Source organism: Microcaecilia unicolor, chromosome 7, assembly GCF_901765095.1.
Source record: "Microcaecilia unicolor chromosome 7, aMicUni1.1, whole genome shotgun sequence".
Taxonomy (NCBI): domain Eukaryota; kingdom Metazoa; phylum Chordata; class Amphibia; order Gymnophiona; family Siphonopidae; genus Microcaecilia; species Microcaecilia unicolor.
In genome coordinates, this window is record NC_044037.1 from 199,344,048 (window position 1) to 199,362,478 (window position 18,431).

Here is an 18,431-nt window from a genome sequence, read left to right on the forward strand (position 1 = left end):
GTCTGCTCAGCTAGGCTTTCTCATTCTGCACTTATATACTGTTTTAAGTTTCATTTCTTCTAAATCATGTGATTTCTTCTATTCTAACTTATTGTTCATATAAGGGAATTTCCTGTTCCTGTTTTCTTACCAACCTCTCCTGCTCCAATCACATGCACACTTAGTGGTCATTGGCTAATCCCTTACCCCATACACGTGATTCCAGCAACAGCAAACAGTTGCATGAAACACCTGGTTCTTCTTTTCCCTAAACACTTACTTGTGGAGGAACATCTCCTTCTTTGGAGGGTCCTCAGTCTTACTTCACCATCAAGGTTATATCAATTTTTATCTGCCATATATGGGCCACATAGCTTCAGTTCCTCATGTGTTTCTCCTTGTCTTGTGATTTACAAGAAGTGTATAACAATATTTTCTATTTACTGATAATCAAGGCTCATGCACTCTGTATACAGGCCGCAGTAGGGAAAAACAAAACTTATGCTGCAGGCCAGGCCTGCAGACCAAGCATAGAGAGGGAGGAATATGCACATGCAATATTTTAGTATACAAATTTTGAACTATCTATAGCTTTTTGATAAATATGACATCTTTTGCAGCCTGGAAGTTGATGATTTATCTTGGAAAACAGAATTACTGCCAACAGTCAAGGTAAACTATAGAATGTTATTACAGTAAATACACAGGGCAGCATTAGAAACTAAAAATGTTGCTGCTGGTTTTATAGATTAATTTGCCATTACGTTTGATATGTATAGAACTAATGACATTTACTAGGTAATTCTATACAGTTTACCTGCCAGTTATATGTGTAAATACTAACATGTGTATGTGCCCACATATATGCACCTATGCGCTATTCTGTAAATACACGAATATCTGCGTGCCACATATTGTACCCGGGGGGGGGGGGGGGGGAGATGCACATGTGCGAGGTGCACATTTACGAGCGTAACTTACAGAACACTATAAGTTACGTGCGTATCACCAGAACTTCAGTGCACACACTTGTGTAAGTAATCGCCCCTAAGCGTGTGCCTGCATATGTAACCAGTTACGCTAGTATTCTTTAAAGTAAAGTAGGTGTCTGCCTTTCATCATAGAATATTCACCAATCAGATGCCCAGTTATATCACATTATGGGAGTAATTCTATATCCCAATTGTAATCCGTTGGGTTGGTCGTGAGCCCTTGGGCCCTGGCCGAGGCCAGCAGGGCGCCGACCCAGGCCAAGGGAAGACCGACCCACCACCACATACCCCAGCTACACAATACCCCTAAGCTACCCCTCCCTGCAGTCCCTCAGGAAGAAGGGAAATAGGCAAACAGGCGGGCCTCGCGGCCCGAACCGGAACCCACGCACACAGAGCCATTCGTGCGGGCCTCACGGCCGAACAGGAACCCAGACACACACAGGAGGGGGTGAAAGAACCCAGAGGGCCCCCGGGACCCCAAGATGCCAGGAACACGCTGAACACCAGCGATAGGGCAGAGGGAGAAACGAAAGAACCAAAGCGGGCCACGCCAACCCAGGGGACTAGCGCAGGACAGGGGAACTAACACAGCAACCTGTAGGAAGCCCCAGGCAGAAGCCATAGGAACCAGACACAAATAGAAAGGCAGAAAGCCTTTGCCTCCAACTCACTGCAGACAGAGGCAAACAGAACACAAAGGGTTAAGCTTGTAGAGCCAGCCGGCACACCAGGGAGAGAGAGAGTTCCATAAATCAACAAACAGAGAGAACGCTTCCCCAGAGGGAGCAGGGCCGATAGAACAAACACACTGGCAGAGGCAGGAACACAATACACACAGTACACAAAGGGTTAAACTCACTGAGCCAGCAGGCTGGGACACTGGGAAGAGAAATCCTTAGAGTAAACAAACAACCGGAGAGGACGCTCTCAGATAAGCAGCCAAGCTGAGACGAGAGCTGAGCAAAGCCCAGCCCCCACTGAGGAACAAGCAGCCGGCTTCCCACAGCCAGCAAGGGAAGCCCAGCTGGAGGCAAGAGAACTAATTATACACACACACCCACTCTGCCCCCAGCTAACCCAAACAAAGGGAAAGGAAAGAAATCCCTGAACAGGGAACTCAGATCAAAGTCAGAGCACAGAGCACATTCTGACCAAGAACTGCGGCTTTTAAGTAGGTTGTTAGGCTGTATAGAGAGAGGTGTGACCAGCAGAAGAAAGGGGGTGTTGATGCCCCTGTATAAGTCATTGGTGAGGCCCCACCTGGAGTATTGTGTTCAGTTTTGGAGGCCGTATCTTGTTAAGGATGTAAAAAGAATTGAAGCGGTGCAAAGAAAAGCTACGAGAATGGTATGGGATTTGCGTTACAAGACGTATGAGGAGAGACTTGCTGAACTAAACATGTATACTCTGGAGGAAAGGAGAAACAGGGGTGATATGATACAGACGTTCAAATATTTGAAAGGTATTAATCCGCAAACGAACCTTTTCCGGAGATGGGAAGGTGGTAGAACGAGAGGACATGAAATGAGATTGAAGGGGGGCAGACTCAAGAAAAATGTCAGGAAGTATTTTTTCACGGAGAGAGTAGTTGATGCTTGGAATGCCCTCCCGCGGGAGGTGTTGGAAATGAAAACGGTAACGGAATTCAAACATGCGTGGGATAAGCATAAAGGAATCCTGTGCCGAAGGAATGGATCCTCAGGAGCTTAGTCAGGATCGGGAGGCGGGGCTGGTGGTTGGGAGGCGGGGATAGTGCTGGACAGACTTGTACGGTCTGTGCCAGGGCCGGTGGTGGGCAGCGGGACTGGTGGTTGGGAGGCGGGGATAGTGCTGGACAGACTTGTACGGTATGTGCCGGAGGCAGGGCTGATGGTTGGGAGGTGGGGATGGTGCTGGGCAGACTTGCGCGGTCTGTGCCGGAGCCGGTGGTTGGGAGGAGGGGCGGGTGGTTGGGAGGCGGGGATAGTGCTGGGCAGACTTATACAGTCTGTGCCCTGAAGAGCACAGGTACAAATCAAAGTAGGGTATACACAAAAAGCAGCAAATATGAATTATCTTGTTGGGCAGACTGGATGGACCGTGCAGTTCTTTTTCTGCCGTCATCTACTATGTTACTACTATAAGAGTGTAAGTAACGCAAAAGCAGAGGAACTCTTCAGCTGCAGGCTAAAGTACTATCCCCTGACGTCAGCACAAACCCTGGCAGCCAATCAGAAGAGACGTCCCCCCCTCTCCCTCAGCCAAACCGGCAGAATCATAACACCAATTTTCATTGAGCAAAGCCTCAGCCCATGCTTGAGGGCCCATTAAAGAAGTTGATTTGCTTCGACTCTATAGCCAGCTGGATTATTAATTCCTTGGTCTGTGATAATTGATGTTGTTCCTCCCACGTTGACGGAGCTATGGCATTATAGGAAGAACATAAAAATCAGAGAGATTTAAGCTAAAACATGGTTAAGATGGTTGTCATAAACAAAGGGTTGAGTTACTTCTGCTCACTAATGTCTAATGCAATAAACCTATCCGAGCATAATTTCTCCCAATAATTAGTTAATTAGTACATTGCTTGGTTATATAAGGTTTTTCCAAGATTTTGTTACCTCTATTTGAAATGACTTGCTTTTGTAAACAAGGTTTGTACTGCATCAAAGAACAAATATAACATGTTTTTTCTCTATCTAGACCAAAAGGTTAACAAAATTTAAAAATACTGTAATCTGTATGGCAGAAAAATATGTTTTCTTCCCAAGTCTTGCCGAGTATCTTTACTTGGTGACCCTATTGTATGACATCTGTACCAAATCTCAGTAGGGCGACATTACTAAAAAAAGTAGGAAAAAATAAAGAATGATATATACTAGCCACCCACCTCTGGCTTATGTAATAGGGCTAATGATGGCAGTAGTGATAGTGCTGATGCAGTCATAGGCCATGTTGAACTTGTTTGTGAAACCACTGCAGCAGGAGATAAACCACAGAAACTATTGAAAAAGTTGAGAGAACCAAAAACTGTTTGGTGGGTTCCTGAAGATGAAAAGGAGGTAATATCCTCTCTTTTTTTTTTTTTTTTTATATTTAAACGTTTTTTATTGAAATTGCAAGAACATAAACGGTGCCATACAAGGTTCTGCATTTAACATTCATCAATCCTCAAACTAATTATACAATCATTAGTCAATAAACATGTATCATTTTTGCTTTTTTAAAATACAACCTGTTTATTATTACTCTCATCAGATTAAACTTATCCAACCCCCACCCTCCCCCCAACCCCCCTCTTCTTCCCCCCTCCCTCCCTCCCTCCCAGACCTGGAGATCTATTCAGTATAATCCATGGAATTATCCTTCATTTAAGAGTAAACTACGACCTCTATGGCTTAGACTTCGCAAATAAGGACCCCAAACAGCCAAGAACGTGACTCTCTTGTTCTTTGAGAGCCGAGATTCTCTAGCCTCCCAAGAAGCCAGCTGGTGCAATTGGTTTCTCCAGTGCCAATATGCTGGAGGATCTTTAATTGTCCAGTACTGTAATATACATTTCCTGGCCAGTAAACTCATCTTTCTAAGCAATATTGTTTCAAATTTATTCAGCCCTCTAAAGGACCCCGGGATATCCAAAAGCAATTGTTCAACTGTCCCTGAAATCCGAAGCCCCAGTCGCTCCTCCCAAAAGCCTCGGACCTGTGTCCAAAACCTTTTCAATACAGGGCAGCTCCAAAACATATGTAGCATTGTGCCAGGATCCTTTCCACATTTAAGACACTCTGGGCTCCGATTCTCTCCCATATGAGCTAGTTGTACAGTAGTCACATATCCCCTATGAATACAGCGGTAGGCACATTCTCTTAAGCGAGCATCAGATACTAACAAAGGTATTCTTGCTATCGATTTAGTGATATTCCATGATATTACTTCAACCCCCAGTTCTTTTCCCCATGCACTCTTCAATTTGCTATAATCCCTGGGGGGTCGCCATCCTGATATTGTTTTATGGAGCAATGATATCGTAAGTTCGCCCTCACCCAAAGAGTGAAAGAAATCATGTACCTTATCCCCCAGCCGGGATCTCAAAGGGTCTCCCGGGAGAGAGGCAATGTAGTGTTGCACCTGTCTTATAGCAAATCTGTTACCCCAGGAATTGCCTACTTTCCCCAGTATTTCTTCTACTGTAAGGGGCTGCCCATCTCCATCCGCCAGGTGTGCCAGACTAAAAATCCCCTTCTTTGCCCAGTCTACAAAATGTCGGCTTGACAGGCCTGGTAAGAATTCACAATTCCCACATATTGTTAACAGATCTGTTATTGCAGGATCCCCCCCTAGATGTCGTATGAGCACTCTCCACACCTCTCTAAGCGGCCGCAACAGCACATTTTTACGTATTCCTTCCGGCAGATCACATGCTTTGTGGTGTAAGAGCGAAAATAGTTGATAAGGTTCCCAGAGTGCCGCCTCCAACACAGTAGGGGTGTATCGCTGTGTTTCCAAGCACCAGTCTCCTAAGTAACGCAATTGGCATGCCTGATTGTATAGTTCTAAATCCGGCATACCCACCCCTCCCCGACTCCAGTTACCCACTAAAGCCGAGAAGCGACTCCGTGGTTTTTTGCCCCTCCAGCAAAACTTTGATGCTAATTTATAAAAATTTTGTAAGTCCTTTCGTCGAAACCACACCGGAATGGTTTGCATCACGTAAAGCCACCTAGGAAATAACACCATTTTAATCAAGTGCACTCTACCTAGCATTGATAACGGTAAATCCTGCCATCCTTGTAACACCTTCTGGGTCTCCTGCAACAGCCGATTTATATTAAGGTCATACAACCGTGCCGGGTTCATAGGCATCAAAATTCCTAGATATTTAAAGGAAGTTTGTGCTTTCCTCAAGGGAAATTCGCCTCTCCACTTATTCCATACGTCCTCCGAGGAGGCCAAGGCCTCTGACTTCTCCAAATTTAAACTAAGGCCCGCGTAGTCTCCGTATTCGGAGAAAATCTCCAACAAAGCCTCCAAAGATTTCTGGGGGTCTGACAAGTGGACCAATATATCATCGGCAAATGCCGCCACCTTAAAGACCTCTCTCCCTATCGGTATCCCCGCTACCGCCCTTTGTTCCTCAATGTCTCTCAGTAATGGATCCAATGTTAGTACAAATAACAGAGGCGATAGAGGACAGCCTTGTCGGGTTCCCCGGCTTATTTCAAAATCCCTTGTTGTTATCCCATTGACCGATATTCTGGCCTTCGGTTTTGCATACAGTGCTTTGATCCCTGACAAAAATCTATCCGTGATTCCAGATTTCTGAAGGACAGCATATAGAAAATTCCATTTTACTTTGTCAAAGGCTTTTTCAGCATCAAAGCTGATTAACAAAGAGTTTTTATTCCCTCGCTTTCTAGCTTCTAATGATGTTAAGACCTTGCGAACATTCTTAGTAATTTTTCGTCCCCTTACAAACCCCACCTGAGAACTATGCACTAGTTTCGGCAAGAATCTCGCTAATCGATTTGCTAAAATCTTAGCCATCAATTTCACTTCATAATTTAGGAGCGAAATAGGCCTATATGATTCAGCTAACTCCGGATCCTTCCCTTTTTTGGGGAGTACTATAATACACGCTGTATTTAGATCCGGAGGCATCCTCTCCTTCTCTATTAAGGTGTTAAACATTGCGGCCAAGGGTTCCGTTATTTCTTCTCCCATGATTTTGTAGAACTCCGCCCGGTACCCATCTACTCCCGGCGCTTTAAGCAGTTCACTTTGGCTAATCGCCAGATATACCTCATCCGGCGTAATAATAGTATTAAGCCCTTGCACTTCTTGAGGGGATAGTTTTGGTAATCTGATCTGATCTAGGTATGAGTCTCCCGACAGGCCGTTATCAGGCGGGGCCTCGTATAACCTTTTGTAATATTGGTAGAAATTCTCACTAATCTCTTTATCCGTATGGATTTGTTCTCCCTGCCCCTTCTTCATAGTCAAGATCCTAGCCTTGCCTTGTTTGGCTGCGATTAGACGCGCCATTAGCCTACCACATTTATTCCCGTGTTTATACAATTGATATTTGTAGTATGTTTGTGATTTCACTGCCTTATAATGAAGTATTTCATTTAATTTCGTCTGCAAAAGCATTAAATGTTGTCTGTTCTCGGTAGAGGCCTGTTGGCCATACCTTCTCCTAGCTTTGCACACTAATTGACTCAGCCTCATTAATTCTCTATTCCGAGCTTTGCGTTTATGTGCTGTATAGCTGATAATTTCTCCTCGAAATACTGCCTTAGCCGCCTCCCAGTACAAGACCGGATTTTCAACATGCACTGCATTGTGTTCTTTGTACTCTTGCCAACTCTGATGTATAAAGGCCTTAAAACCCTGGTCCCGATATAGCTCTGCAGGGAACACCCATCTCCCTTCCGCTCCTTTTTCTTCCTGGGGCGCCCAACTCATCTCCACCCAGGCATGATCAGATATCGCATCTGTTCCTATAATCGATTTCATCACTGAACTGAGCATCTGTTCTGAAATCAACAAATAATCAATTCGCGCCTGTGTGCCATGCGCCCGCGAGAGGTGTGTATAGTCTTTTCCCTGCGGATTAAGTATCCTCCAGACATCCACTAGCCCCACCTGATGGCAAAGATTAGGCAGCCCCCTAGTTCCCAGATTAATCTCTTGCCTCCTAATCCCCGTGCTGTCCATCATGGGGTCCATTACCATATTAAAATCCCCCCCTACTATTATGGGTAATGCATTACTTATTAATAGTTTCGAGGTGATCATCTTGTAAAACTTCCGCTCATATTGGTTCGGAGCGTATACATTGCCAAATAGCACATTCTGGCGCTGTATATGAGCCTCACAAAGTATGAATCTACCACCTGGATCAGTGAAGTGCACTTTCACATTGTCCGCTATTCCTTTTCGAAACAGGATGGCAACCCCTCCTTTCTTCCCCTGTGCTGCTGCATATTCACATTCCCCCACCCACCAAGTTCGTAATTTAGCGTGTTCCCCGGCTGATAAGTGGGTTTCTTGGAGCAGGGCTATGTCAACTTTGTGTCTTTGTAATTGTTGCAAAATTTTTGAGCGTTTTATAGGGGACGAGATCCCTCCCACATTCCATGTAACTACCTTTAGGGGTCCCATTTCATAATCATTGCCTGTTCATAAGATGTATACCAATTATTCAAGGAAAAGGGGTGTCCCAGCCCCCACCCCTCCTCACTCGCCATCCTAAGCCATGTAATATCCTTCCAAAATCCTAATAGTCGTGTCCCCCAGGTCTCCCTCCCTCCCCTTCCTCTAATCCCCCACGCTTCTCCCCTTCTAAATCTCTCTACTCCCTTTAACCCCAACCTCCCTTCTGTAGAGACTAGGTCTCGAAATGAGACCATCACGTATAACGCCTCCTACCCCCTCCCTCTCGTAAGCTAAGGTGTACGAAAGTACTCTTTCTGTCCCCCCTTTCCAGTGTATCTCCCACTTACAATCGCTTAATTTATCAACTTAATCTTGCTAACATCAACAACAACTTCAAAGAGAGACAAAGAAAAGAAAAAAAAAAAAAAAAACACCTCATTTCAAAGACCTCATTTCAGAGTTCTCAAATGTCGCTTCAATCTGCAAGAGGGCTCCTCCCCGTCTCTCTACGGTGGCATCTCAGGGGCTGTCTCCAGCACCATCACTCTGATAGTGCTCCAGGCCTTTCTAGCAAATTGTCACTGCTCTTCAGTATGAAATTATTTTAAAGTCTCTCAAACATATATCTCAATTTTCTGTGATATTCTGTTCAATTATCCCGGTCTTCTCTCAGAATGCGATCTATTACAAATCCCCAAAGGCTTTTAGTTGTTCTTCTAGTTCTCCTAGGAGTTCTCCCGGGATTTTGTCCCTCTTGCCAATCCAGCAATTCCAAGCCCTCAAATTGGGTTCTGAGATCCTTCAAATCAAGTTAACTCTTTGTAATCCAATTCCTTTTGTGATTTACCTTCTGCAATCCCACCTTCCATGGGATGTCTGTATATCCTTCTTATGCCATCACGGTCAGCGATGTTCCACAGAATTCAAAAAAGCTTGTGCCTGCTCTACTGTATTATACACCTGCGTGGTCGCTTGGTAGGTGACTCTTAATTTAGCTGGATACTGCAGTGCAAATCGGATTTTCCTTTCAAAAAGTTTTGAACATTTAAGAGAAAACTTCCTTCTCTGCATCGCCACCGCCGCGGAATAGTCTTGAAAACATAAAATCTTTTTATTCCCATATTGCAGTTCTTGTTCTTTCCGCAAAGCCTGTAGTATGCAAAATTTAAGATACGGCAAATCACCACTCTCGGGCGTGTTGTTTCTATGCTTTTGGGCCCTACACGATGTGCTCTCTCTACCTGAAGAACTCCAAGGTCCTCTGGGAGTTGTAGTTGTTCTGTCAGCCATTTTTCTAGGAACACTCGCAAATTTGTTGTTTCCAGTGCCTCAGGTAGTCCCACAAATCTTAAATTGTTCCTCCGGGATCGGTTCTCCAGGTCTTCAAGCTTCCCTTCATAGCCTTCCACCATGGTTTTGAGCTTAGCGTTTTCCTCTTCCATCTTGAGTACTTTATCTTCAAGGGCCCCGTGTCTTTGCTGATATTCCATCAGGTCTTTAGTAAGTTGCCCCAAATTTTCTTGTACCAAAGTTATTTTGCTGTCTATGGGTCCTAATCGTCGATCTAGCATGGGTTCCATAGCGGCTGTCACCTCCGCCGCCACTTCCGCCACCCACACTGAACTCAGGGCTGTCGCGGCCGGGCTCGATGGAGCCGCCATTTTTTCTTCGCCGGCTCGCGTCTTTTCTTTTTCCCTGCGAACGTTCTTCGCCGCCATGGAGTCCCGTTATGATTAGCGCCGATTTTATACCTTGGCTTCTTGTGTAGGATGGTGTGTTCAGCGATCTTTTTTATCCTGGCAATTTCCGCGATTTCGAGGGTTTAGCGGCAGGCTGGCAGGAGCGGAGGTTTTTTCAACCGCTCCTCGTCATGGCGTCACGTGATCTCCGGTAATATCCTCTCTTATTACACTATAAACCCTGTATTTGATTACAGGGGATATAAAAAGAGGGCTTGCCGGAAAATAGAGGAAAGAGGAAATATATCAGGAAAAGCGGAAAAAGGCACTGATTCCCATCTAAGATTCCTGATTGGACAAAGCTGCAGTACTTACCTGTAGCAGGTGTTCTCCAAGGACAGCAGGCTTTATATTCTCACAGGTGTCACCCGGTCCGAGATTTATAAAAGTATAAATAGAGCTTTATAGAGTGCGAAGCACACTCCACCACTCATGTGCAAGTGTCTTCCCACCCGCCGTGAGAACACTGTGTCCTCATTTTTATACTACAGCAAAAATAAATTAAAAATAACAAAGGAGACAACTCCAAGGGGATGTGGGAGGGATTGTGAGAATATAAAGCCTGTTGTCCTCGGAAAACACCTGCTACAGGTAAATACCTTAGCTTTCTCCAAGGTCAAGCAGGCTTATTAATTCTCACAAGTGGGGAATCCCTAGCATCCTCGCTCACCAAAAACAACAAACATTGGTCAATTGGGCCTTGTAACTGCGAGGATATAACACAGATTAACCTAAAACTATATGCACTCTGAATGAGAGTACAGCCTGGAACAGAATAAAACAGGCCTAGGAGGATGGAAATTGGATTCTAGACCCCAAACAGATTCTTCAACACTGGCTGCCCGAACCAACTGTCGCATCGGGTATCCTGTTCAAGGCAGTAATGTGATGTGAATGTGTGGCCTGAAGACTCGTCGCAGCCTTGCAAATTTCTTCATTGGAGGCTGACCTCAAGTGGGCTACCGATGCAGCCACGGCTCTGACATTGTGAGCTGTGACGTGACCCTCTAGGGCCAGTCCAGCCTGGGCATAAGTGAAGGAAATGCAATCTGCCAGCCAATTAGAAATGGTGTGTTTCCCGTTGATGACCCCCATCCTGTTGGGATCAAAAGAAACAAAACGTAGGTCGGGCTGTCTGTGGGGCCTTGTCTGCTCCATGTAGTAGGCCAGTGCTCTCTTGCATCCAAGGTGTACAAGCTGCTTATGCCAGAATGGGCATGAGGTCAGGGAAATAATGTTAGAAGACAATCAACTGGTTCAGATGGAACTCTGACACCACCTTCGGCAGAACTTAGGGCGAGTGCAGAGGACAACTCTGTTGTGATGAAACTTAGTATAAGGTGCATCCACCACTAAGGCATGAAGCTCACTGACTCTATGAACTGAAGTAACAGCCACCAAGAAAACGACCTTCCAGATCAAGTACTTCAGATGGCAGGAATTCAGTGGCTCAAAATGAATTTTCATCAGCTGGGTGAGAACGATGTTGAGATCCCATGACACTGGTGGAGATTTGACAGGGGGCTTTGACAAATGCAAATCTCTTATAAAGCTAACAACTAGAAGCTATCCAGAGATGGGCTTACTTTCTACACGCTGAAGACAAGCACTGATTGCACTAAGGTGAACCCTTACAGAGTTGGTCTTGAGACCAGACTCTGATAAGTTTAGAAGGTGTTCAGGCAGGGTCTGTGTAGGGCAAACAAGGGGATCTTGGGCCTTGCTGTCATACCAGACGGCAAACCCGCCTCCATTTAAAAGACTAGCACCTCTTAGTGGAGTCTTTCCTGGAAGCCAGCAAGACCCGGGAGACACCCTCTGAAAGACCCATGGAAGTGAATTCTAAGCTCTCAACATCCAAGCTGTGAGAGCCAGAGACAGGAAGTTGGGATGTAGAAGTGCACCCTCGTCTGCATGATGAGGGTCAGAAAATACTTCAATCTCCATGGTTCTTCAGAGGATAACTCTAGAAGAAGAGGGAACCATATCTGTCGTGGCAGTGTGGCGTGATCAGAATCATGGTTCTGCGGTCTTGCTTGAATTTCAACATTGTTTTCCCCACTAGAGGTATTGAAGAATATGAAGATCTTGCAGGCAGTGCCCATTTTGAGAGACCACTCATGTGGTTGTGTTATCCTGCTCACTCTGTCAGGGTGTTGTTTTTGGTCGCCAGATCAGTGGCTCGAAAGAACATACCATGTTGTTGAGCCCAATGCCACATCCAGACGGCCTCCTGACACAGTGGGTGTGATCCGGTGCCCCTCTTGCTTGTTGATGTAATACATTGCAACCTGATTAATTGAATGAGTATAATTTGATGAGACAGCCAATCTCTGAAAGCCTTTAGAATGTTCCAGAAAGCCCAGAGCTCCAGGAGATTGATGTGAAGATTAATTTCCAGGGTGTCCGAAACACCTTGGGTGTGAAGCCCGTCTACATAAGCTCCATATCCAAGGAGAGATGCATCCATCGTCATGGGTGTGAAGCCCGTCTACATAAGCTCCATATCCAAGGAGAGATGCATCCATCGTCAGTACTTTTTGTGGCTGAGGAATTTAGAATGGAAGTCTCAGAATCAAATTGGATTGAATGGTCCACCACTGAAGAGAGTGTACAAGCACTGGGGACATTTGGATGACATCGTCCAGGCTCCCCGTTGCTTGATACCACTGAGAAGCCAGGGTCCATTGAGCTGATCTCATGTGAAGACATGTCATGGGTGTAACATACACTGTGGAACCAACAGTCTCAACATCTAAAGAGCTGTGACCTGCTGAGAGGCTCAAATCTTGGAAGCAAGTGTGAGAAGAGTGTCCGCTCTCGTCTCTGGAAAGTAGGCTCGAGCCCTTTATGTATTGAGCAGGGCTCCTATGAACTCCAGTCGCTGGACAGGGCGAAGATGGTACTTGGGGTAATTTACAACAAATCACAAAAGAGTACAGTATAACTAGTGTCGTAATGTGGTAAATCTATACAAAACAACCTGTGACACTAGTGAAGAATGGCTAATCCACTGTGATTTTTTTTTAAGGAGAGAATCCCTCAGAAACCTAATAGACGTGAAGTCCTAGGTTTACAACGGGTGTTGCTGAATACATGAGACCCGTTGATAAGTTTCTATCATAGGGATTCTAGAAATCTCCTTATTTTTTAATTTTATAGAGTGCTCTATTCTACACGTCAAAAGAATCTTAAAGGCTTGAATCTGGATAGGAAAGCGCCAATGCATAAAAAAGCAACACTTAACTTAGGTCCAACGGCGCCACCGTTTCACCTTAGCGTGGCTTCCTCGGGGACCGGGTGTTGCAGATTCAGCTCTCCTTTTTTCAGGTTTAAATCTCTCAAACAAAATGGCACCAGCCATATGGAAACACATGGACTCCCATTCTGCATAGCGCTGCTGCTGCTGCGACTACTGCTAGACATTTGGTGAAGACTTTGGTAGCTGATGCGAGGCCAAAAGGCAATACACAGTACTGAAAGTGAAGTGTTCCCATCCAAAATCGAAGGTACTTCTGTGGGCTAGAAATATCAAGATGTGAGTATATGCATCTTTTAAGTCCAGAGAGCATAGACAATTTTTTTCCTGAATCATTGGGAGAAGGATGCCCAGGGAAACCATCCTGAATTTTTCTCAGACTAGGAATTTGTTCAGGGCCCTTAGGTCTAGCATGGGACTCATCTCCCCTGTTTTCCTTTGAACAAGGAAGTACCTGGAATAGAATCCCTGCCCTTCCCCCCCTGGTGGAACATACTCGACCGCATGGGCCTTTAGAAGGGCTGAGAGTTCCTCTGCAAGTATCTGCCTTTGCTGAGAGCTGAATGAATGAGGTTTTTGGTGGGCAATTTGGAGGTGTTTGATATCAATTGAGCGCGTAGCCAAGATGGACTATTTGAAGAACCCACTGGTTGCAGGTTATAAGGGGCCACCTTTCGTGGAAATTTTCAGCCTCCTCCAAGTCATGTGGGATGGACATTTTTACTGTGGGTATGCTCTGCTGGAGCCAGTCAAAAACTCGTCCCTTGCTTTGACTGAGGTGCAGCAGGGGCCTTAGGCATACGCTGTTGACATGAACGAGCACGCTGGGGTACTCCTCCTTTGTTTAACAAAAGTCCTCCTAGCTGAGGATGCAGATGTAGAAGGCACCCAGCGAGAGAGAGAAAAGATGGTATCAGTATGTTTTTTGATTTGGTCAGCAACCACTTCAACCTTCTCTCCAAAATGGTTATCCCCCCAGCATGGGGCATCCGCCAGCCTCTGCTGAACAGAATGTTCTAATTCATAAACGCGCAGCCATGAGAGTCTGCTCATTGTTGTACTCTGAGCAGAAATCCTGGATGCCACATCAAAAGTGTCATAAGTGCTCCTGGCCAAGAACTTTCGACACGCCTTCTGCTGCTTGACCAACTGGCGAAGTGACTCTGCCTGCTGTGGAGGGAACTTCTCAGCCAGGTCCGACAACTTGCGCATCGAGTTTTGCAAGTGGATGCTTGTGAAGAGCTGGTATGATTGTATACGGGAGATGAGCATTGAAGCCTGGTACATCTTCCTCCCAAAAGAATCCAGGGTTCTAGCTTCTTTACCTGGGGCACCGAGACATAGTCAGTGGAACTCCTGGCTCACCACCATGGAATTGTGAGGCAACCGAGGCTTATCAAAACAGGTGAACTGTGGATCCGATACTGGGTGCCGATCTTCTTGAGCATGACTAGGACTGACAGAGGGGATTCCTAGTTCCTATCGAGGACTTCCTGGAGTACCTTGTGGAGAGGGATAGTCACAGCCTCCCTAGGAAGTGACGTGTAGTCCACGACCTTGAGCATCTTGGCCCTGGGCTCGTCGTCCACTTCCAAAGGAAAGGGAGTAGCATCAGCCGTTTTCTTAACAAAAGAAGGGAAATAAAGGCTCTCCGGAGGAGACTTTCTCCTTTCAGGTGGAGGGAAGGGTTCAGAGGAAATTCCATAGGACTCATCAGAGGGAAAAGTACCTTGGATCCTCCTTTGAATCCCATGAATGCTCCTGTTCAGTGTCAGACAATACCTCCTGATGGGAGTGTCAAGACCAAACCTTCCTCAACGTGGCGGAACCATGCCCTCGTGAATGGCGTTGAGAAGTCCGTTCCCGCCTCAACTCTGGCGAAGCTTCCTCCATTGACGTCGAGGGAGTGCTGACTTGGGTGGCAGTCAACACTGGATCCGCGTACGGCATTGATGTTGGAGGCCGTATCGCAGGCTGATGGCTAAGCAGGGCCGCAAAGGTAGGCATGGTAGGTGCAAGCACCCCCGTTGCCAATGCAACCCACTGCATGAAGCCACCCAGCAGCTCAGGGAGCAAGGCCCGGATGTGCTTATCAAGAGCCAGCACCGGGAAAGGCTGAGGTGCCGGTGCAGGTTGCAGAACCACTGGTGTCGATGCGGGAGCAGAGTCTTGGCTACTGGGAGACCAGTGCATCAGCACCTCCTGTATGGAGGGGGAGCTGTCCTTCCAGCACCAACACTTCTCGGGTGCTGAATCTTCTGACACTCCAAAGCTCCCGGCACCATGCGTTGAGGGTGATCAGTGACAGTGCTTCTTGGCATTTGCCGAAGTGGGTCACCGCTCCTTGATGCCGATGAGGACGACTTTGAATCCACACGTTGCCTCTGGGTCAGCTCCCACAATGCACAGTCCCAGGGGCCCTGCACAGCAGGAGTCCTCGAGATAGGTGGAGACCCACTCAATGCTTCACTGCTCCCAGTGACTAAGGGCATAGCAGCAGCCATGGTTATTGACACTCCTGATGCCGGTGTAACGCTCGACGTTGATGCCGACGTTGAGGAACCGGACTTGGCTCCAAAACTCGGCTCCAAAACTCTTCTCACTTTGAGCCTCTCTGGAAATCTGGGTCCTCTTCTTCATGCGAAGACAGAGAACACAGTTAGTGGGGCTATGGTTGGGCCCAAGACACTGTAGACACCAAGAATGGATGTCTTTCCCAGAGATTGTCCGATTGCACTGGATACAGGGCTTAAAGTCACTGCTTTTGAGGACATGGAAGGAAAAATTTCCTCAGCTAAATTAATGAATGAAGCAAATGTGCCTGAAAAAGGGACAAAGTACGACAAAAAAGAAAGGGAAAGTTCCCGGCTGAAGTCGAGGCCTAAAAGCAGCCTGATGATGATGAAAAAGAAAGGAAACTTAAACCTGGGGAAAATAAATTAAAATCTTAAGGGAAAACAAAGAAAGGAGGTTCCACAACAGGAACACAATAATGAAAGAAAAAAATTAACAAAAAATAGCCGAAAGGACCGAGCGATGCAAGGAGACAGCAAAAAAACACGCTCTCTCCTCACCATGGTAGTAAAAGAACTGATAAGACCATGTTCTTGTGACAGGCGGGAAGGCACTCATGCATGCATGGTAGAGCGTGCCTCACGCTGCACAAAGCTCTATCCTATATAATAATTTGCACCTCCAACGTTCCATGTCTGGCTGCCTGGGTTCGTAACATCTCCTGGCTGCCTGGGTTTGTAACATCTCCTGATGTCAGCCAGCCTCCAGCATTCCATTCCCCCTCACTGTCCCGCCCTCGCGTCATGATGTCAGAGGGTGGAACAGTGAGAAGAAAGGGAACGCTGGAGGCGAGCTGACATCAGGACGGATGTTATGAACGGAATGGAAGCCAGCACCAGCCAGCCAGAGAACGATCAGGTACAAATCGAGGGGAGGAGAGAATTGCGGGACATCGAGGGGAGGAAGGGGAGGGCAGAGGAGAATTGATGGACATGGATGGGATGGGAGGATAGTAGAGGAGAGAATCGCAGGACACGGATGGGAGGGCAGGGAAGATGAGAATTGCTGGGCATGGAGGGGAGGGCAGGGGAGAGAGAAAAAAAAAAGCTTACATGACAGCCTTCCTAGGGCCCGTTTCATTGTTGAGGAAATGGGCATGGTTCCACTAGTATTTTTATAAATCCTGGACCACAAGAGGCGGGTCGGTGTCACCTACTTGTGAGAATTAATAAGCCTGCTTGTCCTCAGAGAAATTAAAGAACGATACCTGAGTGAGGACTTTTAAAACAGTTGAGCGATGCCACAGAAAGGGAAATAGGGAGAAAGGGGGGAACAAGGAGTATAGAAAGAGATGTGCCAGTAGCAATTGGAAACAGCAACAGGGAAATGATCTGTTCTGGATGAAATGAAGAGAGGAGTTCCAGATATGCAAGAGAGCATGATAAATGAAGGACAAGAACAGAAGTCAACTGAGGAGGAAGAAAAATGCAGGCGAAAGACCCAGAGGTGGAGGAATTAGCAGTTCAGCTGCTGTCCTGTTTGGACATAGACAGATATGCTGGTCTTCAGGAGGTTACCCAAGTTGAATGTAACATCTAGAGCAGGGGTTCTCAACCTAGTCCTTGGTACACACACATCCAGTCAGGTTTTCAGGATACTTACAGTAAATATGCATGAGATAAATTTGCATGCACTGTTTCCATTGTATACAAATTATCATGCATGTTCATTTTGAATATCTTGAAAACCAGACTGGCCAAATATCCCAAGAACTGGGTTGAGAACTCATGTTCTAGAATAAAGAGTATGATACTAAAATGAATAAGGCCACAATCTGTACATAGGGACAGACAACCTCTAGATCGTATAGAAATAAACCAAATGCAGTACTATGTGGCCAAAATTATTGCTGTGAGAGTTTTACCAATGAGGATTCAGGGCCAGAGGAAAACGAGAAATAACTCCTCTTTGGAAAAATCATATTGAAGGAAAAATAAAATCATTGTGGGCAGAGATATCCTTGATAAATAGGGATCTAAAGGGATCAAGATCACCAAAGATAATGAGAACGATCCAGGATATCAAATTGAAGCATACTGCATTAGCGGAAGAAGATTTTAAATTCATATGTTCCAATAATAAATTGAAAATAACAGCTGAAACACACTTTCAAGCCTGCTTGATCTTCATGGCACAGCATACCAAGTTTCTTAAAGTTTATTTATTTGTTGCATTTGTATCCCACATTTTCCCACCTATTTGCAGGCTCAATGTGGCTTACAAAGTTGTCATATTTGCTAATTGTTGGCCACTGGCAACTTGATGGTGAAATGCCAGACAATGTACTTTAAACCAATGGTTTTTGGGCTTCTGGTGATGTCATCTGCCAAGATGGCAGCAGCAGCCTGAAGCTCTGATCAATCCCTGATATATAAAGGTGTAATTTGAGCAGTTATCAAACTACTCAGCTTACCACATTCGGAGCACCAGTACTTCTTGTAACTGAGCACCCAAATAATGTCTTCGCTGAAAAATACTGGTGAAATTGAGCTTTATTTTCTGGCAGCTTCTCGTCCAGATGGTGGAAGAGCACGTGGCGAACCCAGCTTGGAATTGGTCCTCCAAAACAGATGATTCAGCATCCATTATCAAACAAGATCTCTGAGCTATACCTCAAAAAAATTAATAATAATACAAGGGTTACAATTAGCTGTAATTAGTCGCGCTGTATCATCTACTCACAAAATCCACTAATTATATATGTTCTAAACACCTAACACTAATTTCTTCTCTGAGCTATACCTCAGA

At 45.7% G+C, this 18,431-nt stretch overlaps 1 protein-coding gene across 2 annotated transcripts in view; it reads left to right on the plus strand.

Annotated features, from left to right (window-relative positions):
* The window catches only part of PGAP1 (post-GPI attachment to proteins 1), a 195,037-nt gene that overhangs the window by 95,534 nt on the left and 81,072 nt on the right, over positions 1 to 18,431 (plus strand). For both annotated transcript variants that reach the window (XM_030209280.1, XM_030209281.1), the window contains exon 12: positions 600 to 651. In XM_030209280.1, coding sequence (XP_030065140.1) covers positions 600 to 651 — 52 coding nt within the window. The remainder of the gene's footprint in view (positions 1 to 599; positions 652 to 18,431) is intronic.